Source organism: Rana temporaria, chromosome 13 (genome assembly GCF_905171775.1).
Source record: "Rana temporaria chromosome 13, aRanTem1.1, whole genome shotgun sequence".
Taxonomy (NCBI): Eukaryota; Metazoa; Chordata; class Amphibia; order Anura; family Ranidae; genus Rana; species Rana temporaria.
Window position 1 is genome coordinate 121,083,018 of NC_053501.1, and position 24,894 is coordinate 121,107,911.

Genomic DNA, 24,894 nt, shown 5'->3' on the forward strand with positions numbered 1-24,894 from the left:
TGGGGAGCCCCCCCCCCCATCTACGACCTCTCCGGGGCTCACCAAGCATCTCTGGCCTCTTCAGCATTTTACACTTTCTGGTGTATCAGATGCCTTCACCCCCCCCACCGCGATTCCCGCTGATGATCCCCACTTTAATACTGGTTCCTGGAGGGGGTGGAGTCAGACATCTGGACACTCCTGGAAGTGTTGAATTCTGATGGAAAGATAAACGTCTCAAAATCTAGATGATCGTCTTCGGTTGGAGGCGGAGTCCCTGCGATGAGGTCACAGTGCCGGACATCAGATAATGTGCCAATTCCTGGATGACTGGCATAGAAAAGACTAAAATATCACCAAACACAGGAAAGGAACGACGCCGGAATTCTGATCACCACAAAACTGACAATTTTATGTCACAAATAATAATAATACATCCTAAAAACAATCTGTACAAATATCATATGTCCATGTCATAGTGATCCCCCCCTCAAATGGGGCGTGTCCATGTCATAATGATCCCCTAAAACTGGGCGTGTCCATGCCACAATGATCCCCCTCAAACTGGGCGTGTCCATGCCACAATGATCCCCCTCAAATGGGGCGTGTCCATGTCATAATGATCCCCTAAAACTGGGCGTGTCCATGCCACAATGATCCCCCTCAAACTGGGCGTGTCCATGTCATAATGATCCCCCTCAAACTGGGCGTGTCCATGTCACAATGATCCCCCTCAAACTGGGTGTGTCCATGTCATAATGATCCCCTCAAACTGGGTGTGTCCATGTCATAATGATCCCCCTCAAACTGGGCGTGTCCATGTCACAATGATCCCCCTCAAACTGGGCGTGTCCATGTCACAATGATCCCCCTCAAACTGGGTGTGTCCATGTCACAATGATCCCCCTCAAACTGGGCGTGTCCATGTCATAATGATCCCCTCAAACTGGGCGTGTCCATGTCACAATGATCCCCCTCAAACTGGGCATGTCCATGTCATAGTGATCCCCCTCAAACTGGGCATGTCCATGTCATAGTGACCCCCTCAAACTGGGCGTGTCCATGTCATAATGATCCCCCTCAAACTGGGCGTGTCCATGTCATAATGATCCCCTCAAACTGGGTGTGCCCATGTCATAGCGATCCCCCTAAAACTGGGTGTGTCCATGTCATAGCGATCCCCCTCAAAATGGGCGTGTCCGTGTCATAGAACCCCCCTCAAAATGGGCGTGTCCATGTCATAGTGATTCCCTCAGAGTGGGTGTGTCCATGTCAGAGATCCTCCTAAGAGTGGGCATGTTTGTCATACTAATCCTGCCCAGAGTGGGCATGTCCATTGTATGGATCATCCTCAGACTGGGCGTGTCCATGTCACAGTAATCCTCCTCAGACTGGGCGTGTCCATGTCACAGTAATCCTCCTCAGACTGGGTGTGTCCATCATGGATCCTCCTCAGAGTGGGCGTGTCCATGTCACACTAATCCTCAGACTGGGTGTGTCCATCATGGATCCTCCTCAGAGTGGGCGTGTCCATGTCACAGTAATCCTCCTCAGACTGGGTGTGTCCATCATGGATCCTCCTCAGGGTGGGCGTGTCCATGTCACTCTAATCCTCCTCAGACTGGGTGTGTCCATCATGGATCCTCCTCAGGGTGGGCGTGTCCATGTCACTCTAATCCTCCTCAGACTGGGTGTGTCCATCATGGATCCTCCTCAGGGTGGGCGTGTCCATGTCACTCTAATCCTCCTCAGACTGGGTGTGTCCATCATGGATCCTCCTCAGGGTGGGCGTGTCCAGGTCACTCTAATCCTCCTCAGACTGGGCAGCTTCCGGGTCAGACACATTTTCCTCCAGCACTACGGCGTCCTCCTCTTCCTCCTCCTCGTCTGAACTGGTAACACAACCCGTCTGGAAGAGACTGATGAGTTCCCGGAATCGTTGAGCCACCTGCGGGGAGGAAGAAGAATTAGGGTCACCATGGAAACATAGGATTGTGGACCCCATTAGGGAAGTGGTTCTCCTCGGGTACCCCCAACAGGCCGTGTTTTGTGAATTTCTCTTGGATAAAATATCTGTCCCAAATACCAAGTCATGGACTCTGATTAGAAGTGCCTGTGCCAGATGAAGGAAAACCTGCAGACATGGCCTGTTGGGGGTACTTGAGAAGCTTAGAGGACCCTGCAGACATGGCCTGTTGGGGGTACTTGAGAAGCTTAGGGGACCCTGCAGACATGGCCTGTTGGGGGTACTTGAGAAGCTTAGGGGACCCTGCAGACATGGCCTGTTGGGGGTACTTGAGAAGCTTAGAGGACCCTGCAGACATGGCCTGTTGGGGGTACTTGAGAAGCTTAGGGGACCCTGCAGACATGGCCTGTTGGGGGTACTTGAGAAGCTTAGGGGACCCTGCAGACATGGCCTGTTGGGGGTACTTGAGAAGCTTAGGGGACCCTGCAGACATGGCCTGTTGGGGGTACTTGAGAAGCTTAGAGGACCCTGCAGACATGGCCTGTTGGGGGTACTTGAGAAGCTTAGGGGACCCTGCAGACATGGCCTGTTGGGGGTACTTGAGGGGACAGGGTTGAGAAGCTCTGCATTAGGGGACACGGGGAAGATCGGGTGATGCTGGACATTGGATGCAGAGGACTGTGGTGGAAATGTTATGAAGATGTATTTTCATCGTGTCCCCCGGTGTTCGTTCCCTTGCACCCCGCTCTAAAGAGGTGACTGGGGGAGACTGACGCTGGGTGAGTCCCGTCTGGTAGTGGAAAACTTCCTGAGGTTGGAGAGAGGAGTTTGCTGTCCGCTGGCGAATGGGCTGTCTGGGGGGGCGTGTCCGCTCTGCAAACACTTTATCAGTTTAGCGGATGTGCGCTTGTGTCACCCATGGGGGCGTACACCATCAGCAGGAACGGTGTTCATTGGTTGTTGGAAGGATTTCCCTGTATTGTCACATCCTTATTTGGTCATTTCCTGTGTGGAGGTCACATCCTGTGATGTCACTTCCCATGGAGGAGGCGATTGGCTGCTGGAGCCATCACTTCCTGTTTGTTATTTACAAATAAAAGGCCTCTGGGAAGGAATGCCGACGGAGATGAGAACGTAGCTGTGGGGATGAACGGGAAATGGAATGATGGGTGAGGAGATATCATGAGATTATTATTAGCACAGGAGATTGAGGATATGAGGTGCGCTCTGCGTACAGCCCCAATATAATCCCTCCCACTCCCAGCATGCCTCAGTTCTGTAGCAAGCAAGGGTGGGTCATGAGAAAGGGGGGGGGGGTTTACTCCAAGAACAGAATTGGACGTGATCTAACTTAGGGATGGCAAACAGAGCGCCAACCAGCCACCCAGCCCACAACAACCACCCATGAGATGCCTGTAGAACGTTCTAACTGAAGCCAAGACCCCGAATGTCCACCTGGCAGCCGTCCATATCCGAAAAACAGATGCCGGAGCCGAGACCCCGAAGGTCCACCTGGCAGCCGTCCATATCCGAAAAACAGATGCCGGAGCCGAGACCCCGAAGGTCCACCTGGCAGCCGTCCATATCCGAAAAACAGATGCCGGAGCCGAGACCCCGAAGGTCCACCTGGCAGCCGTCCATATCCGAAAAACAGATGCCGGAGCCGAGACCCCGAAGGTCCACCTGGCAGCCGTCCATATCCGAAAAACAGATGCCGGAGCCGAGACCCCGAAGGTCCACCTGGCAGCCTTCCATATCCGAAAAACAGATGCCGGAGCCGAGACCCTGAAGGTCCACCTGGCAGCCGTCCATATCCGAAAAACAGATGCCGGAGCCGAGACCCCGAAGGTCCACCTGGCAGCCTTCCATATCCGAAAAACAGATGCCGGAGCCGAGACCCCGAAGAATCTGAGAACCCCGAGGACAGAGAAAGGAGGAGTCTTGGCTTGGAGGTCACATGACTGAAGAGTTGTCTTATAGAGACCCTTCAGGAACGACGAGTCAGGAAGATGAAGCCCTCAACCCCCAGGGCCCTTTCACACGTGCGGACCGTTCTGGCCCGCCTGTTAGTTTTTTGGGCGGAGCCACGGATATCAGCGGTGACACGTCCGCTAAAGTGTGACGGGTGGAGAACCTATTTTCCATCCATCCAGCGGATGGGATGAAAACGGACTCTACAGTCTTCATCCCATCCCCCATCGAGGAGAGCCGCGCTCCGACAGGTCCCTGCACAGTGTCCTCTGTCTGCTCAGCTCAGGATTTGGGGCCCCCATTTAATGTCATCGAGTTGGAGCAGAACCCCTGAGTGTGGGGCGGTGACCTCCTCTCTCTCGGAGGGGGGGGAGGGATAATGGAAGACACGGGGGGGGTTGGGATAACAGACAGGTGGTAAACCTTCAGTCGTGACCCGGAGTGGGCGGAGTCTCACCTCAGAAGGACTCTTGTTGCCGAGTTGCTCGGAGACGGCTCCGAACGTCTGGTCATGCGCTCCTCGCTCCTGGCACATGGTGAGGATGACTCGATCCGCCTCCCTGCAGAGACATCAGAGGACAATCACTATGGGGATGATCTGCAGGATCACACAGCAGCCGGGACAGCTGTGATTGGTCGCTTTGGATTACTGCAGCTCACCCGAAACAGCCTTAAATGGACACACTTTGCTGTCGGCCAATCAGAAAGCCTCCTGATGACACCTACCTGGTCCACACAATGACCTTCTCTCCGCTGGAGCTGAGGCGAATGTTCTTGGCGCACACGGTGAGCGTCTGCTCCTCCTGATCGGCGGCAGGCTGGAGGGCGGAGTTCTCAGCGGTGGGGATCGGCTCGCAGAGGGAGGCGGTGGGTGTGGGGCAGCGGGTGGCGCCCTCTGCTGGAGTGCAGGGACCAGAATGGGACTGTGGGGAGCGCTCACTCTCTTTTTCGATTGGGGCAGGAGGCGGATCCTTCGAGGCTAGAGGTTTGCGTGGCCCTCGCAGGGCGGAGCGCCCGCTATCCTTCGCTTGAGTCCGCGGTTTGCTGGTGCCTTCGGTGATGCCGCGCCCATGCAGGGTGGAGCGAGATCTGTGGGCGGTCCCAGTCCTCTCCTCCCCCGAGCTCTTCAGCAGAGACTTCCCGTCACCTGGATCAGAAGACACAACATAAGGTAACAGGGCCGAGGATCAGGGGCCGGGGGAGGGGGAGACGATTGTCTGACTTACCTGCTGAGCTCTGACGAAACGCATCGGCCGATCTCTGGGAGCGATTGTCACAGGCCTGAGTACAGAACACAGACGTCAGTTACCCACAGAGACCCAACGGGACCCACAACAGGGCCACAACAACCCCCACCTACCTTACTGCTACAGGGACCGCACAGCCGCCTCTTACATCGCTTCAGCCTCTGCTCCGCCCCTCCGTCATGACAAGAACACGGGCAGTCCTTCCCGCCTTCCAGCCAATCCACATCCTGCAATCACATACACGCCCCCAAATCAGCCCCAGGCAATTCAGAGCGACCCCCCGGGGGGGAAATCAGATATTGTACCGAGCCTTGTCCTGGGGACCCCAATATCAGGAGTACAGCTATCAGACCCTTTCCCCTCTCCTTGTCCTGGGGACCCCAATATCAAGCTCCGGACCCGCTCCCCTTACCCTGGGGACCCCAATATCAGGCCCCGTTCCCCTCACCCCATCCTGGGGACCCCAATATCAGGCCCCGGCCCCCTCACCCCATCCTGGGGACCCCAATATCAGGCCCCGTTCCCCTCACCCCATCCTGGGGACCCCAATATCAGGCCCCGGCCCCCTCACCCCATCCTGGGGACCCCAATATCAGGCCCCGGACCAGTTTCCCTCACCTTGTCCTGGGGACCCCAATATCAGGGGCACAGCTACCAGACCCCGGACTCGTCCCCCTCACCTTGTCTTGGCTCTGGCTCGCTTCCTTCCTCCTCTTGTTCCTCTGTGTTGGGGGCACTTTGTTTGGCTCCTCCTCCTCCTCCACTTCCGGTAATGTCACTTCTTCAAATCCATCAAACTACAGAAAACACTTTACTTTATAAACTGACAGACTCCTCCCACTACTATTCTGTCACATTCCTCCTCCCACTATGATCACAGACCCCTCCCACTACTGATCACAGACCCCTCCTACTACTGATCACAGACCCCTCCCACTACTATTCTGTCACATTCCTCCTCCCACTATGATCACAGACCCCTCCCACTACTGATCGGTTACCTTCTTCCTCCCACTATGATCACAGACCCCTCCCACTACTGATCACAGACCCCTCCTACTACTGATCACAGACCCCTCCCACTACTATTCCGTCACATTCCTCCCACTATGATCACAGACCCCTCCCACTACTGATCGGTCACCTTCTTCCCACTATGATCACAGACCCCTCCCACTACTGATCGGTCACCTTCCTCCTCCCACTACTGATCGGTCACCTTCCTCCTCCCACTACTGATCAGTCACCTTCCTCCTCCCACTACTGATCAGTCACCTTCCTCCTCCCACTACTGATCAGTCACCTTCCTCCTCCCACTATGATCACAGACCCCTCCCACTACTGATCTGTCACCTTCTTCTTCCCACTATGATCACAGACCCCTCCCACTACTGATCGGTCACCTACCTCCTCCCACTATGATCACAGACCCCTCCCACTACTGATCTGTCACCTTCCTCCTCCCACTATGATCACAGACTCCTCCCACTACTGATCTGTCACCTTCTTCCTCCCACCATGATCACAGACCCCTCCCACTACTGATCAGTCACCTTCCTCCTCCCACTACTGATCAGTCACCTTCCTCCTCCCACTATGATCACAGACCCCTCCCACTACTGATCGGTCACCTACCTCCTCCCACTATGATCACAGACCCCTCCCACTACTGATCTGTCACCTTCCTCCTCCCACTATGATCACAGACCCCTCCCACTACTGATCGGTCACCTTCTTCCTCCCACCATGATCACAGACCCCTCCCACTACTGATCGGTCACCTTCCTCCTCCCACTACTGATCGGTCACCTTCCTCCTCCCACTACCGATCGGTCACCTTCCTCCTCCCACTATGATCACAGACCCCTCCCACTACTGATCTGTCACCTTCCTCCTCCCACTATGATCACAGACCCCTCCCACTACTGATCGGTCACCTTCTTCCTCCCACTATGATCACAGACTCCTCCCACTACTATTCCGTCACATTCCTCCTCCCACTATGATCACAGACCCCTCCCACTATGATCACAGACCCCTCCCAATACTGATCGGTCACCTTCCTCCTCCCACTATGATCACAGACCCCTCCCACTACTGATCTGTCACCTTCCTCCTCCCACTACTGATCGGTCACCTTCCTCCTCCCACTATGATCACAGACCCCTCCCACTACTATTCGGTCACCTTCCTCCTCCCACTATGATCACACCTCAGAGTTGTCACCTACAATAAGGATCTACTTACCTTGTATTCCTTTTCCTCCGTCCAATTCATAACCTCGAAATCCTCCATGCGGCTGGCGGGAGGTCTCAGCTGATCGAAGAAAAGTGAGAACTCTTCCTGAAGGTGATGGTGGCCCTTCAGCAACTGAAACATCTGAGTCTTCAGCTGGAGAGAGAGGACGGGAGAGACGTGACAGGAGAGGGGAGGGGAGTGACAGGAGAGGGGAGGAGAGTGACAGGAGAGGGGAGGGGACCGAGAGGGGAGGGGACTGCGCAGTGACAGGAGAGGGGAGGGGAGAGACAGGAGAGGGGAGGGGAGAGACAGGAGAGGGGAGGAGAGTGACAGGAGAGGGGAGGAGAGTGACAGGAGAGGGGAGGAGAGTGACAGGAGAGGGGAGGGGACCGAGAGGGGAGGGGACTGCGCAGTGACAGGAGAGGGGAGGGGAGAGACAGGAGAGGGGAGGGGAGAGACAGGAGAGGGGAGGAGAGTGACAGGAGAGGGGAGGAGAGTGACAGGAGAGGGGAGGGGACTGCGCAGTGACAGGAGAGGGGAGGGGACTGCGCAGTGACAGGAGAGGGGAGGGGACTGCGCAGTGACAGGAGAGGGGAGGGGACTGCGCAGTGACAGGAGAGGGGAGGGGACTGCGCAGTGACAGGAGAGGGGAGGGGACTGCGCAGTGACAGGAGAGGGGAGGGGACTGCGCAGTGACAGGAGAGGGGAGGGGACTGCGCAGTGACAGGGGAGGAGACTGCGCAGTGACAGGAGAGGGGAGGGGACTGCGCAGTGACAGGAGAGGGGAGGGGACTGCGCAGTGACAGGAGAGGGGAGGGGACTGCGCAGTGACAGGTGTGATGAGGTGTCCCGGGTACAGTACCAACCTTGCCAATCTCCTGCAGGGGGCACTCCGCACAGCTCTGTAGCAGTTTGATGATCTTCTGGTGATGAGCGGGGTTCTCCTTAAAACAAATCTCTAACTGGCGCAGGAATCGCCGGCTCTTCTCAAACGCTTGCTGCTCTTCAAACTGGAAATAATGGGAGTGGCTTGTAATAGTTACACCAACCAATCATCAGTTCATACTTTACATGCTGGCTCCACTTTCATTTCAGAGACTCCATTATGGGGGGGACACTCTGTGTAGGGACACTATTGGGGGGGGACACACTGTGTAGGGACACTATGGGGGGGGGGACACACTGTGTAGGGACACTATTGGGGAGACACTATGGGGGGGGGGGGACACACTGTGTAGGGACACTATTGGGGAGACACTATGGGGGGGGACACACTGTGTAGGGACACTATTGGGGAGACACTATGGGGGGGGACACACTGTGTAGGGACACTATTGGGGGGACACTATGGGGGGGACGACACACTGTGTAGGGACACTATGGGGGGGGGGACACACTGTGTAGGGACACTATTGGGGGGGACACACTGTGTAGGGACACTATGGGGGGGGACACTATTGGGGGGACACACTGTGTAGGGACACTATGGGGGAGACAATATGGGGGGGGGGGACACACTGTGTAGGGACACTATTGGGGGGACACACTGTGTAGGGACACTATTGGGGAGACACTATGGGGGGGGGGACACACTGTGTAGGGACACTATTGGGGGGACACTATGGGGGGGGGGACACACTGTGTAGGGACACTATGGGGGGGGGGACACACTGTGTAGGGACACTATTGGGGGGGACACTATTGGGGGGACACACTGTGTAGGGACACTATGGGGGGGGGGACACACTGTGTAGGGACACTATTGGGGAGACACTATGGGGGGGGGGGGACACACTGTGTAGGGACACTATTGGGGAGACACTATGGGGGGGGACACACTGTGTAGGGACACTATTGGGGAGACACTATGGGGGGGGACACACTGTGTAGGGACACTATTGGGGGGACACTATGGGGGGGACGACACACTGTGTAGGGACACTATGGGGGGGGGGACACACTGTGTAGGGACACTATTGGGGGGGACACACTGTGTAGGGACACTATGGGGGGGACACTATTGGGGGGACACACTGTGTAGGGACACTATGGGGGAGACAATAGGGGGGGGGGGGACACACTGTGTAGGGACACTATTGGGGGGACACACTGTGTAGGGACACTATTGGGGAGACACTATGGGGGGGGGGGACACACTGTGTAGGGACACTATTGGGGGGACACTATGGGGGGGGGGACACACTGTGTAGGGACACTATGGGGGGGGGGACACACTGTGTAGGGACACTATTGGGGGGGACACTATTGGGGGGACACACTGTGTAGGGACACTATGGGGGGGGGACACACTGTGTAGGGACACTATGGGGGACACACACACTGTGTAGGGACACTATGGGGGAGACACTATGGGGGGGGGACACACTGTGTAGGGACACTATTGGGGAGACACTATGGGGGGGGGACACACTGTGTAGGGACACTATTGGGGAGACACTATGGGGGGGGGGGGGACACACTGTGTAGGGACACTATGGGGGGGGGGGACACACTGTGTAGGGACACTATTGGGGGGACACACTGTGTAGGGACACTATGGGGGGGACACTATGGGGGGGGACACACTGTGTAGGGACACTATGGGGGGGACACACACTGTGTAGGGACACTATTGAGGGGACACTATGGGGGGGGGACACACTGTGTAGGGACACTATTGGGGGGACACTATGGGGGGGACACTATGGGGGGGTGTCACTCACCAGGCCGCACTCCAGAGCTTGTTCCGGGAGAAGGAAGGCAGCGAAGTCTTTGAGGAGCTGAGGCCAGTCCTGGAGGAGATGTTGGAGACGCTCGAACAGATCCACCGCCGTCCTCTTACTGCTCCGCATCTCGTACTCATAGATGATGTTCAGGAACTGTTCATATGTCCCCGGGATCGGCTGCAGAGCTTCCCGTACCTGAGAGGGGACACAACCGTCACCTCAACCCCATAAGAGAGGGGACAAACCGTCCACACACGGCACCTCAACTTCTCACCAAAGTCAGGAGCCTCGTACGAGGGGTCCCCACACAATCAGGAGCCTCGTACAAGGGGTCTCCACACAATCAGGGGCCTCGTACAAGGGGTCTCCACACAATCAGGAGCCTCGTACAAGGGGTCTCCACACAATCAGGAGCCTCCACACAATCAGGAGCCTCGTACGAGGGCTCTCCACACAATCAGGAGCCTCCTACGAGGGGGTCTCCACACAATCAGGAGCCTCGTACGAGGGGGTCTCCACACAATCAGGAGCCTCGTACGAGGGGGTCTCCACACAATCAGGAGCCTCGTACGAGAGGTCTCCACACAATCAGGAGCCTCGTACGAGGGGTCTCCACACAATCAGGAGCCTCGTACGAGGGGGTCTCCACACAATCAGGAGCCTCGTTGGAGGGGGTCCCCACACAATCAGGAGCCTCGTACAAGGGGTCTCCACACAATCAGGAGCCTCGTACAAGGGGTCTCCACACAATCAGGAGCCTCGTACGAGGGGTCTCCACACAATCAGGAGCCTCGTACAAGGGGTCTCCACACAATCAGGGGCCTCGTACGAGGGGTCTCCACACAATCAGGAGCCTCGTACGAGGGGGGTCTCCACACAATCAGGAGCCTCGTACGAGGGGGTCTCCACACAATCAGGAGCCTCGTACGAGGGGGTCTCCACACAATCAGGGGCCTCGTACAAGGGGTCTCCACACAATCAGGAGCCTCGTACAAGGGGTCTCCACACAATCAGGAGCCTCCACACAATCAGGAGCCTCGTACGAGGGCTCTCCACACAATCAGGAGCCTCCTACGAGGGGGTCTCCACACAATCAGGAGCCTCGTACGAGGGGGTCTCCACACAATCAGGAGCCTCGTACGAGGGGGTCTCCACACAATCAGGAGCCTCGTACGAGAGGTCTCCACACAATCAGGAGCCTCGTACGAGGGGTCTCCACACAATCAGGAGCCTCGTACGAGGGGGTCTCCACACAATCAGGAGCCTCGTTGGAGGGGGTCCCCACACAATCAGGAGCCTCGTACAAGGGGTCTCCACACAATCAGGAGCCTCGTACAAGGGGTCTCCACACAATCAGGAGCCTCGTACGAGGGGTCTCCACACAATCAGGAGCCTCGTACAAGGGGTCTCCACACAATCAGGGGCCTCGTACGAGGGGTCTCCACACAATCAGGAGCCTCGTACGAGGGGGTCTCCACACAATCAGGAGCCTCGTACGAGGGGGTCTCCACACAATCAGGAGCCTCGTACGAGGGGGTCTCCACACAATCAGGAGCCTCGTTGGAGGGGGTCCCCACACAATCAGGAGCCTCGTACGAGGGGGTCCCCACACAATCAGGGGCCTCGTACAAGGGGTCTCCACACAATCAGGGGCCTCGTACAAGGGGTCTCCACACAATCAGGAGCCTCCACACAATCAGGAGCCTCGTACGAGGGCTCTCCACACAATCAGGAGCCTCCTACGAGGGGGTCTCCACACAATCAGGAGCCTCGTACGAGGGGGTCTCCACACAATCAGGAGCCTCGTACGAGGGGTCTCCACACAATCAGGAGCCTCGTACGAGGGGGTCTCCACACAATCAGGAGCCTCGTACGAGGGGGTCTCCACACAATCAGGAGCCTCGTACGAGGGGGTCTCCACACAATCAGGAGCCTCGTTGGAGGGGGTTTCCACACAATCAGGAGCCTCGTACGAGGGGGTCTCCACACAATCAGGAGCCTCGTACGAGGGGTCTCCACACAATCAGGAGCCTCCACACAATCAGGAGCCTCGTACGAGGGGGTCTCCACACAATCAGGAGCCTCGTACGAGGGGGTCTCCACACAATCAGGAGCCTCGTACGAGGGGGTCTCCACACAATCAGGAGCCTCGTACGAGGGGGTCTCCACACAATCAGGAGCCTCGTTGGAGGGGGTTTCCACACAATCAGGAGCCTCGTATGAGGGGGTCTCCACACAATCAGGGGCCTCGTTCGAGGGGGTCTCCACACAATCAGGAGCCTCGTACGAGGGGGTCTCCACACAATCAGGAGCCTCGTACGATGGGTCCCCACACAATCAGGAGCCTCGTACGAGGGGTCTCACTAGTTATGGGTCTCATATGAGGGGTCTCACCCTGTTGAGGTAGGAGCGAGCGTACGCCATGTCCTTCTGCTCCCTCAGGGGGTCCTTTAGGAGGATCTTCTCATCATAGAGCAGCAGCAGTTTGGAGGAGTCCTTGCTGGCTCGTGTGCGCCCTCTTCTGTTCCGGACACGATGGGCACTGGGGCCCTTGGAGCCCGCACGTCTCCTTTCTCCTAGAAAACATAGTGGCATGATGGCTCCGCCCCAGTAAGAACCTAACCAATCCACATTTACCTCCCCCAATATCAGACATTGTGTATAAAATGACTCACCAGCAGGGGCGACGTTGGTCTCCACGGGGGCCGGAGAAGGGACCCGAAGGTGAGAGGCGTCCAGTTTTTCCCCCTCCTCCCCCGTCTCATCTGTCATCTCCTCTGCTTTGTGTAATGACACCTCGGCTACGTCCTCCTCTTCCTCCTCCTCCGTGTTCTCCTCCTGGGAGTTCTCCTCCGAGTCCGCCTCCTGGCTCAGCCGTCTCTCCGAGGCCAACCACGTCAGCTTCTCCATGGTCTCCTGACAACGCACAGCCGTGATTACCCTCCCGAGGACAAAGTACTGTGTACACCAACACACCCCAAACAGAGCACACCGCGAGTATACACCACACTGTCCTCACCACGTCAGCTTCTCCATGGTCTCCTGACAACGCACAGCCGTGATTACCCTCCCGAGGACAAAGTACTGTGTACACCAACACACCCCAAACAGAGCACACCGCGAGTATACACCACACTGTCCTCACCACGTCAGCTTCTCCATGGTCTCCTGACAACGCACAGCCGTGATTACCCTCCCGAGGACAAAGTACTGTATACACCAACACACCCCAAACACAGTATACACCACACTGTACTCACCGCGTCAGCTTCTCCATGGTCTCCTGACAACGCACAGCCGTGATTACCCTCCCGAGGACAAAGTATACATCAACACACCCCAAACAGAGTATACACCACACTGTCCTCACCGCATCAGCTTCTCCATGGTCTCCTGACAACGCACAGCCGTGATTACCCTCCCGAGGACAAAGTATACACCAACACACCCCAAACAGAGTATACACCACACTGTACTCACCGCATCAGCTTCTCCATGGTCTCCTGACAACGCACAGCCGTGATTACCCTCCCGAGGACAAAGTATACACCAACACACCCCAAACAGAGTATACACCACACTGTACTCACCGCGTCAGCTTCTGCATGGTCTCCTGACAACACACAGCCAAGATTCTCCACCCTACCATGGGGGACACACTCCACCCTACAGACCTGACCCGGCACCATCGGAGACACTCCACCCTACGGACCTGACACCATCGGGGACACTCCACCCTACGGACCTGAACCTGGCACCATCTGGGACACTCCACCCTACGGACCTGAACCCGGCACCATCGGAGACACTCCACCCTACAGACCTGAACCCTGCACCATCTGGGACACTCCACCCTACGGACCTGAACCCGGCACCATCGGAGACACTCCACCCTACAGACCTGAACCCTGCACCATCTGGGACACTCCACCCTACGGACCTGAACCCGGCACCATCTGGGACACTCCACCCTAGGGACCTGAACCCGGCACCATCGGAGACACTCCACCCTACGGACCTGAACCCGGCACCATCGGAGACACTCCACCCTAGGGACCTGAACCCTGCACCACTGGGACACTCCACCCTACGGACCTGAACCTGGCACCATCAGAGATACTCCACCCTACAGACCTGAACCCGGCACCATCGGAGACACTCCACCCTACAGACCTGACCCGGCACCATCGGAGACACTCCACCCTACAGACCTGACCCGGCACCATCAGAGACACTCCACCCTACGGACCTGACCCGGCACCATCGGAGACACTCCACCCTACAGACCTGAACCCGGCACCATCGGAGACACTCCACCCTACGGACCTGAACCCGGCACCATCGGAGACACTCCACCCAAGGGACCTGAACCCTGCACCACTGGGACACTCCACCCTACGGACCTGAACCCTGCACCATCTGGGACACTCCACCCTACAGACCTGACCCGGCACCATCAGAGATACTCCACCCTACAGACCTGAACCCAGCACCATCGGGACACTCCACCCTACGGACCTGAACCCGGCACCATCTGGGACACTCCACCCTACGGACCTGAACCCTGCACCATCGGAGACACTCCACCCTACAGACCTGACCCGGCACCATCTGGGACACTCCACCCTACGGACCTGAACCCGGCACCATCGGAGACACTCCACCCTACAGACCTGAACCCTGCACCATCTGGGACACTCCACCCTACGGACCTGAACCCGGCACCATCTGGGACACTCCACCCTACAGACCTGACCCGGCACCATCGGAGACACTCCACCCTACAGACCTGACCCGGCACCATCTGGGACACTCCACCCTACGGACCTGAACCCGGCACCATCGGGACACTCCACCCTACGGACCTGAACCCGGCACCATCGGGGACACTCCACCCTACAGACCTGACCCGGCACCATCGGGGACACTCCACCCTACAGACCTGACCCGGCACCATCGGGGACACTCCACCCTAGGGACCTGAACCCTGCACCAGTGGGACACTCCACCCTACGGACCTGAACCCGGCACCATCGGGACACTCCACCCTACGGACCTGAACCCGGCACCATCTGGGACACTCCACCCTACAGACCTGACCCGGCACCATCGGGGACACTCCACCCTACAGACCTGAATCGGCACCATCGGGGACACTCCACCCTAGGGACCTGAACCCTGCACCACTGGGACACTCCACCCTACGGACCTGAACCTGGCACCATCTGGACACTCCACCCTACGGACCTGAACCTGGCACCATCTGGACACTCCACCCTACGGACCTGAACCCGGCACCATCGGGACACTCCACCCTACGGACCTGAACCCGGCACCATCGGGACACTCCACCCTACAGACCTGAACCCGGCACCATCGGAGACACTCCACCCTATGGACCTGACCCGGCACCATCAGAGATACTCCACCCTACAGACCTGACCCGGCACCATCAGAGACACTCCACCCTACGGACCTGAACCTGGCACCATCTGGACACTCCACCCTACGGACCTGAACCTGGCACCAGGGACACTCCACCCTACGGACCTGACCCGGCACCAGGGACACACACACCCAACCCTATGATCTGACCTGGAACCAGACACACAGCCCCACAACCCGGCACCAGTCTTACCTGCAGCTCTGGAACAGACAGAACGGACTCCTCAGATGCAGAGGACATCTCATCCTCATCCTGGGTCAGGTCATCAAAGTCCTCTTCTTCCTCTTCCTCTGCACCGTCCTTGTCAATGGTCAGGTCCTGTCCACCTGGAGGAGGACTACAAAATTCTCTTGGGGCACTGGAGGGACTGCTGATCTCTACGTCCCCGTCAGTAGAGGGTGATGTGTTCTTCGGGGAGTCTGCAGCACCTCCTCCGCTCTCCTGCTTTTGGGGCTCGTTGCCGTCCTCCGGCTCTTCCATATCCTCCTGTTTTAGGTCTCTGTCCTCCTTCAGGGAAACTTCAGAATTTTGCCCCTCCCCGGAGTGTGACTGCCCCCCACCTGAAGTACAAGGTGCACCCCCAGCACTGGGGCTACTCTGCGGATTCACCGTGGACTTGTCATCGTTTTCAGTCACATGATCTGAGATATCAGAGGAGCGTTCTGATTCTTTAGGAGGTTTGTCCTCCGACGGCTCCCCAGCACCGTCCGATTCCCCGCCATCTTGGTTCTGTTCCCCATCAGGGCTCCCTTCCGCTGCACACTCCGGATCGTCCTCGGCCTTAGTCTCAACCACTAGATTGTCCTCATCCTTCATTTCAACCACTAGATTGTCCTTGGCCTTCATCTCAACCACTAGATCGTCCTCGGCCTTCATCTCAACCACTAGATCGTCCTTGGCCTTCATCTCAACCACTAGATCGTCCTTGGCCTTCATCTCAACCACTAGATCGTCCTCGGCCTTCATCTCAACCACTAGATCGTCCTCGGCCTTCATTTCAACCACTAGATCGTCCTTGGCCTTCATCTCAACCACTAGATCGTCCTTGGCCTTCATTTCAACCACTAGATCGTCCTTCATCTCAACCACTAGATCGTCCTCCATTTCAACCACTAGATGGTCCTCGGCCTCCATTTCAACCACTAGATCATCCTCATCCTTCATCTCAAACATTAGATCATCCTCGGCCTTCTTGATAGACTCATCAGCCTCCAATGTGGGGCTGGTGTGCCCCCCACCAACGCCAGACCCCAAACATACAGTCTTCTGGACCTGCTTGTAGGGGGGAGTTATCAGCGATTGGCTGAGAGGCATGTGGGTGGGATTAAGGACGACGGTGGTGATTGGCTGAAGGACTCTGCACGGTGTTCCCAGACTTACCAGCTTCAACATTCCATTAGGCACGGCGAGGAGGACGGGACCCGAGTGCACCAGGGGAGCCGCCTTTATGCCCACCATACGGGGAACCGTCTTTATCTTAGGAATGCCGCCCAGCAGGGACCTCCTGATTCGTTGGTTCGCTGTGGTGGGCATAATCATCCTGGTCTGAGGTACAGAGATGTGAGTGACGGAAGCGCCTGCAGGTTTGGCACACACCGTCCTCTTATTAGAGATGGGGGTGCAAATCTCAGGCCCCTTACGGCCAAGCGGCACCCCGACTGGCTGAATATTGACGATTCCTTGAATGGGGACGGCGGGCTGCATGAAGGGCGGCACCTGGCTAATGATCCTGATGGGGACAGTCTGGGGGGGCGCAGGTTTAGCCAGTAATTTGGGGGCACAGGTGGTGCCAGCAGGAGGACGGATCAGGAGCGGCTTCAGTGCAGACCTCTTCTGGCGCCACAATTTGCGATAGAAACGCCTGGAAAGAGGTTTGAGAGTCATGGCCACGGCGGGTGGGAGGAGCAGAGGGTATCCGGAGTTGCGGGATTCTGTGTTTTTCATGTAGGCCTCAATGCTGCTCAGACTGGCCTATGAGAAGAGGAGGATGGAGAGGACAGGATGAGACACACCAAACCGCAGACAGGGCAGTACCTTGGTACAGAACACCTTCCCCCACCCCCAACATCCAATTCTACAAATTTCAATACAACTATTTTATTCTTAGGAAATCCCTCAAAACCTTTACCTTTATCCAGAATGGTAGTTTAAGTTTCTCCCTCTCCACTGGGGGGCGCATATTCTGAGGGAGGATATCCTCACAGCATCTGCTCAGTGGTGGCAACATCTTGTTCTTCTTGTAATACTACCAGAAAAGAAAAAACACACAAATCGGTCAAGTGGAGAGCGGGCGGGCCGGGGACAAGAGGAGAGCGGGCCCGGGGGCAAGAGGAGAGCGGACCCGGGGGCAAGAGGAGAGCGGACCCGGGGGCAAGAGGAGAGCGGACCCGGGGGTAAGAGGAGAGCGGACCCGGGGGTAAGAGGAGAGCGGACCCGGGGGCAAGAGGAGAGCGGGCGGGCCGGGGACAAGAGGAGAGCGGGCGGGCCGGGGACAAGAGGAGAGCGGACCCGGGGGCAAGAGGAGAGCGGACCCGGGGGCAAGAGGAGAGCGGGGCCGGGGGGACAAGAGGAGAGCGGACCCGGGGACAAGAGGAGAGCGGGCCCGGGGACAAGAGGAGAGCGGGCCCGGGGACAAGAGGAGAGCAGGCGGGCTGGGGACAAGAGGAGAGCGGGCCCGGGGACAAGAGGAGAGCGGGCCCGGGGACAAGAGGAGAGCGGGCCCGGGGACAAGAGGAGAGCGGACCCGGGGGCAAGAGGAGAGCGGACCCGGGGGCAAGAGGAGAGCGGACCCGGGGGCAAGAGGAGAGCGGGCGGGCCGGGGACAAGAGGAGAGCGGGCGGGCCGGGGACAAGAGGAGAGCGGGCGGGCCGGGGACAAGAGGAGAGCGGGCGGGCCGGGGACAAGAGGAGAGCGGGCGGGCCGGGGACAAGAGGAGAGCGGGCGGGCCGGGGACAAGAGGAGAGCGGGCGGGCCGGGGACAAGAGGAGAGCGGGGCCCGGGAAAAGGATTTCCTTATTCAAAATGGCCGCTAGTAGCACCCCCTCCCATCGAGTGAAGAATGTAGCTGAAAGATGGCGTCTACCCCCTGCTGCCCACGCAACGGAGGAATGAGGAAATACAGAAGAGGACGAGCACAACCAAACTTTCTACATTCTTCCTGCATCTCAGCCAATTAAGACGTGCCTGTCAGACGATCACATTTGCATAGTAGTGACACTTGATCGTTCTTTGTGTAAAGAGCGGAGCGCTGGTTTGCAGTAAACCAGAGAAAAAGGAAGTGATTGAACTGTGTGATTGCTCCCGACGTGCACGCTGCTCCCGACGTGCACGCTGCTCCCGACGTGCATGCCTCTCCACAATCAGGAGCAGCAGCAGATACTCAGCTTGAGCTCCATTGCCGCTCTCAACCACCCGGCGGCGAGTTCTCTCTCTCAACCACCCGGCGGCGAGTTCTCTCTCTCAACCACCCGGCGGCGAGTTCTCTCTCTCAACCACCCGGCGGCGAGTTCTCTCTCTCAACCACCCGGCGGCGAGTTCTCTCTCAACCACCCGGCGGCGAGTTCTCTCTCAACCACCCGGCGGCGAGTTCTCTCTCAACCACCCGGCGGCGAGTTCTCTCTCAACCACCCGGCGGCGAGTTCTCTCTCTCAACCACCCCGCGGCGAGTTCTCTCTCTCAACCACCCGGCGGCGAGTTCTCTCTCTCAACCACCCGGCGGCGAGTTCTCTCTCAACCACCCGGCGGCGAGTTCTCTCTCAACCACCCGGCGGCGAGTTCTCTCTCAACCACCCGGCGGCGAGTTCTCTCTCAACCACCCGGCGGCGAGTTCTCTCTCTCAACCAACCGGCGGCGAGTTCTCTCTCTCAACCACCCGGCGGCGAGTTCTCTCTCTCAACCACCCCGCGGCGAGTTCTCTCTCAACCACCCGGCGGCGAGTTCTCTCTCAACCACCCGGCGGCGAGTTCTCTCTCAACCACCCGGCGGCGAGTTCTCTCTCAACCACCCGGCGGCGAGTTCTCTCTCTCAACCACCCGGCGGCGAGTTCTCTCTCAACCACCCGGCGGCCAGTTCTCTCTCAACCACCCGGCGGCCAGTTCTCTCTCAACCACCCGGCGGCCAGTTCTCTCTCTCTCAACCACCCGGCGGCGAGTTCTCTCTCTCAACCACCCGGCGGCCAGTTCTCTCTCAACCACCCGGCGGCGAGTTCTCTCTCTCAACCACCCGGCGGCGAGTTCTCTCTCAACCACCCGGCGGCGAGTTCTCTCTCTCAACCACCCGGCGGCCAGTTCTCTCTCTCAACCACCCGGCGGCCAGTTCTCTCTCAACCACCCGGCGGCGAGTTCTCTCTCTCAACCACCCGGCGGCGAGTTCTCTCTCTCAACCACCCGGCGGCGAGTTCTCTCTCAACCACCCGGCGGCCAGTTCTCTCTCTCAACCACCCGGCGGCCAGTTCTCTCTCAACCACCCGGCGGCCAGTTCTCTTGCCCCTCCCTCACCTTGATGACGTTGTCCGGTGACTTCTTCATGGTCAGGTTCTTGATCCGCACCGTCAGTTGTTGGGCCGTTTTGGCCGTTAGGAGAAATTTGCTGATCAGCTGTTTGGAGAATTCCGTTCCTTCGAAGTGCTTTAAACCGAGAGCCAGCAAACTGCAAGGAGAGGGTGACAATGACATAAAAACCATCTCTACCATTGGGGGGGGGGCAACCGCCCACCTCGGGAACTTACCTGTCCTCAGCCTTGGTGAAGAAGGTCCTGTCCCTGGGGCCCCGGGCCCTCATGGAGCACACAGGCAGCAGCTCAGGATACATGAAGACAGGCCGTGTAGCTATAACCCAGGCCATGTGTTTGGGTAAATCCGACACCTCGTTACCTGCAGGGGAGAAGAAACCACACGACTAAGGAGACCACATATATCTATATACAGAGAGCACAGGACCGGGGGGAGGTGACAACCGATCATCAGGTTCCAGGAAGGTGGAGCAGAGGGTTACAGTCCCCTCCCACAGACACAAGCCGAGGAGGAGGAGTTTCCCCCACACTGTCCATCCATCCCTCCTATAACGATCGTCGTCGGACCCCAGAGCTTGGATGAGCGAGATCTTCCACCGTTCTCAGGAAACTCCGCCTTTACCTGGAGAGAGGGGACAGATCTGACAATAACCATCACCTACCGTTCTTTCTGGCTGGTATGGGGGATTCGGGGTCCTCTGGAACTTGGCTATGTACCAAGGGGATCAGCTGCAGCGCCTCCCGCAGGTTGCACGGGTGGAATGCGCTCTGGAATCCAGGAGTTTGCTGATGGGATAGAGAGGAGCTCTCTGCAAAGCTGGACAATTCCACCTGGGGGGAGAGAACAATGTGTTCACATTCCAGAGATTGGTCCCCACATACAATACACACCCCTTTGGGGGGGGGCACATTGCCCTCCTAAGCCCCCCACATACAATACACACCCCTTTGGAGGGGGCACATTGCCCTCCTCACAGCCCCCACATACAATACACACCCGGGGGGGGGGGGGCACATTGCCTTCATCTCAGCCCCCCACATACAATACACACCCGGGGGGGCACATTGCCCTCCTCACAGCCCCCCACATACAATACACACCCGGGGGGGGCACATTGCCCTCCTCACAGCCCCCCACATACAATACACACCAGGGGGGGGCATGTTGCCCTCCTCACAGCCCCCCACATACAATACACACCTGGGGGGGCACATTGCCCTCCTCACAGCCCCCCACACACACACACACATTAGGGAGGAGACATTACCAGGTACATTTGCGCAGTCTCGGCTTCCACGCTCAGCCCCGGGTTCCGGAAGGTCAGGAGATGAAGCTGCGTCAGGAGCTGGATGTGCTGCCAGACAGAAGAGGAAGGGTCAGCGGGCCAGACACCAGAATGACACGAAGATTTTGGGGGGGGGGGGGGGGGCTCACCTGTTGCATCTGCTGCTGCAGCCTTTTCCTCTGCATTACATCCAGCGTCAGGACTGGGGGGGCTCTGGGTGACGGGGGCTTTGGTATGTCGGGGTCTCTCACAGATTTGTCATCATCTGACTTCATCATGGATTTCCTCATCCGCAGAAACTCCAGCTGTGCCCTGACCGTGCGATGCTGCTCCGTCAGAAGGTTAGCCAGAGGCTCCTCAAACCTGCAGAATGGAGGGCGATAATAATATGGAGGGGACCAAAGGGGGGCCGCACAGGAGAGACCAAAGAGGGCACAGGGGGGCCGCATAGAGGGACCAAAGAGGGCACAGGGGGGCCGCACAGGAGGGACCAAAGAGGGCACAGGGGGGCCGCATAGAGGGACCAAAGAGGGCACAGGGGGGCCGCACAGGAGGGACCAATGAGGGCACAGGGGGGGCCGCACAGGAGGGACCAATGAGGGCACAGGGGGGCCACACAGGAGGGACCAATGAGGGCACAGGGGGGCCACACAGGAGGGACCAAAAAGGGCACAGGGGGGCAGCAGAGGGCGAGAGCCCTGGGGGGCCGCAGAGGGCATGCCTGTAATGTCCCTACATAAACTGATAAGTTAGAGATTGGGCTTCTGCAACAGAAAAGACATAACATTGTGGACATCTGTTGGGGCTGTGTGGGCCCCCCCAATCAGCACAACTCAAGTGAGGTGGGGGGGGCAACCAACACCCCGAGTTCCTCTACCTCCCATCCCAAACAGGTGCAGCAGGGTCTGTAGCTGTCCTGCCCCATAGTCAGGAGGGGGGGGTCACCAGACTCTGGTGAGGGGTTTATCTTACCTCATGGCTTGTGGGGTGTTGAAATCTGGGAAAGGGTCAGAACTACTGTCATCATCTGGCCCCTCGTCTTCCAAGTGCGAGATTCCCATCTCATCCTGAAACTGAAGAAAGAGTGTGAGACTGAGCATTCCCCCCTCCCCCAAAACAGAGTGCCGGGATCCAACACCTGAGGCGGAGCCGACCCAGAGAGCCAACACCTCTAAGGCGGAGACGACCCAGAGAGCCAACACCTCTGAGGCGGAGCCGACCCAGAGATCCAACACCTGAGGCGGAGCCGACCCAGAGAGCCAACACCTCTGAGGCGGAGCCGACCCAGAGAGCCAACACCTCTGAGGCGGAGCCGACCCAAAGAGCCAACACCTCTCAGGCGGAGCCGACCCAGAGAGCCAACACCTCTGAGGCGGAGCCGACCCAAAGAGCCAACACCTCTCAGGCGGAGCCGACCCAGAGAGCCAACACCTCTCAGGCGGAGCCGACCCAGAGAGCCAACACCTCTGAGGCGGAGCCGACCCAAAGAGCCAACACCTCTCAGGCGGAGCCGACCCAGAGAGCCAACACCTCTCAGGCGGAGCCGACCCAGAGATCCAACACCTGAGGCGGAGCCGACCCAGAGAGCCAACACCTCTGAGGTGGAGACGACCCAGAGAGCCAACACCTCTGAGGCGGAGCCGACCCAGAGATCCAACACCTGAGGCGGAGCCGACCCAGAGAGCCAACACCTCTGAGGCGGAGCCGACCCAGAGAGCCAACACCTCTGAGGCGGAGCCGACCCAAAGAGCCAACACCTCTCAGGCGGAGCCGACCCAGAGAGCCAACACCTCTGAGGCGGAGCCGACCCAGAGAGCCAACACCTCTGAGGCGGAGCCGACCCAGAGAGCCAACACCTCTCAGGCGGAGCCGACCCAGAGAGCCAACACCTCTGAGGCGGAGCCGACCCAGAGAGCCAACACCTCTGAGGCGGAGCCGACCCAGAGAGCCAACACCTCTGAGGCGGAGCCGACCCAGAGAGCCAACACCTCTGAGGCGGAGTCGACCCAGAGAGCCAACACCTCTGAGGCGGAGCCGACCCAGAGAGCCAACACCTCTGAGGCGGAGCCGACCCAGAGAGCCAACACCTCTGAGGCGGAGCCGACCCAGAGATCCAACACCTCTGAGGCGGAGCCGACCCAGAGAGCCAACACCTCTGAGGCGGAGCCGACCCAGAGAGCCAACACCTCTGAGGCGGAGCCGACCCAGAGAGCCAACACCTCTGCGGCGGAGCCGACCAGAGAGCCAACACCTCTCAGGCGGAGCCGACCCAGAGAGCCAACACCTCTGAGGCGGAGCCGACCCAGAGAGCCAACACCTCTGAGGCGGAGCCGACCCAGAGAGCCAACACCTCTGAGGCGGAGCCGACCCAGAGAGCCAACACCTCTGAGGCGGAGCCGACCCAGAGAGCCAACACCTCTGAGGCGGAGCCGACCCAGAGAGCCAACACCTCTGAGGCGGAGCCGACCCAGAGAGCCAACACCTCTGAGGCGGAGCCGACCCAGAGAGCCAACACCTCTGAGGCGGAGCCGACCCAGAGAGCCAACACCTCTGAGGCGGAGCCGACCCAGAGAGCCAACACCTCTGAGGCGGAGCCGACCCAGAGAGCCAACAACCAACACCTCTGAGGCGGAGCCGACCAGAGAGCCAACACCTCTGAGGCGGAGCCGACCCAGAGAGCCAACACCTCTGAGGCGGAGCCGACCCAGAGAGCCAACACCTCTGAGGCGGAGCCGACCCAGAGAGCCAACACCTCTGAGGCGGAGCCGACCCAGAGAGCCAACACCTCTGAGGCGGAGCCGACCCAGAGAGCCAACACCTCTGAGGCGGAGACGACCCAGAGATCCAACACCTCTGAGGCGGAGACGACCCAGAGAGCCAACACCTCTGAGGCGGAGACGACCCAGAGATCCAACACCTCTGAGGCGGAGACGACCCAGAGAGCCAACACCTCTGAGGCGGAGCCGACCCAGAGAGCCAACACCTCTGAGGCGGAGACGACCCAGAGATCCAACACCTCTGAGGCGGAGCCGACCCAGAGAGCCAACACCTCTGAGGCGGAGACGACCCAGAGAGCCAACACCTCTGAGGCGGAGACGATCCAGAGAGCCAACACCTCTGAGGCGGAGACGACCCAGAGAGCCAACACCTCTGAGGCGGAGACGACCCAGAGAGCCAACACCTCTGAGGCGGAGCCGACCCAGAGAGCCAACACCTCTGAGGCGGAGACGACCCAGAGAGCCAACACCTCTGAGGCGGAGCCGACCCAAAGAAGAACGACGGGATACAACACCTCACACTCACCGTCTCAAAGAGCTCCTCCATCAACTCGTTCACCTCCTTTTCTGGAAATCACAAAAGAAAAAGTCAATATCGCACAAAATGCACCCCTGCCAGATGACATGCCCCGCCCCATGCTGGATTAGACACGCCCCCGCCAGATTAGATTTGCCCCCCATCCTCTGCCACATTAGACACACCCCCACCAGATTAGACACACCTCCACCAGATTAGACACGCTCTTGC

The 24,894-nt window shown here is 58.5% G+C and overlaps 1 protein-coding gene across 5 annotated transcripts in view; it reads right to left on the bottom strand.

The window, feature by feature from the left end:
- Positions 1-364: 364 nt before the first annotated feature.
- Positions 365-24,894, bottom strand: part of GON4L (gon-4 like) — a 69,121-nt gene continuing 44,591 nt past the window's right edge. For 3 of the 5 annotated variants that reach the window (XM_040332217.1, XM_040332218.1, XM_040332214.1), the window contains 20 exons: positions 24,673-24,713; positions 22,342-22,442; positions 21,519-21,732; positions 21,352-21,438; positions 20,746-20,914; positions 20,300-20,444; positions 20,070-20,220; positions 17,702-17,818; positions 15,766-17,544; positions 12,803-13,043; positions 12,522-12,703; positions 10,125-10,322; positions 8,268-8,411; positions 7,411-7,554; positions 5,844-5,960; positions 5,277-5,390; positions 5,143-5,197; positions 4,643-5,063; positions 4,374-4,476; positions 365-1,927 (listed from right to left, as the gene is read on the bottom strand). In XM_040332217.1, the coding sequence (XP_040188151.1) occupies positions 1,784-1,927; positions 4,374-4,476; positions 4,643-5,063; positions 5,143-5,197; positions 5,277-5,390; positions 5,844-5,960; positions 7,411-7,554; positions 8,268-8,411; positions 10,125-10,322; positions 12,522-12,703; positions 12,803-13,043; positions 15,766-17,544; positions 17,702-17,818; positions 20,070-20,220; positions 20,300-20,444; positions 20,746-20,914; positions 21,352-21,438; positions 21,519-21,732; positions 22,342-22,442; positions 24,673-24,713 (4,667 nt within the window). In that variant the 3' untranslated portion in view covers positions 365-1,783. The remainder of the gene's footprint in view (positions 1,928-4,373; positions 4,477-4,642; positions 5,064-5,142; positions 5,198-5,276; positions 5,391-5,843; positions 5,961-7,410; positions 7,555-8,267; positions 8,412-10,124; positions 10,323-12,521; positions 12,704-12,802; positions 13,044-15,765; positions 17,545-17,701; positions 17,819-20,069; positions 20,221-20,299; positions 20,445-20,745; positions 20,915-21,351; positions 21,439-21,518; positions 21,733-22,341; positions 22,443-24,672; positions 24,714-24,894) is intronic. The other 2 variants (XM_040332215.1, XM_040332216.1) reach the window with 2 other exon arrangements.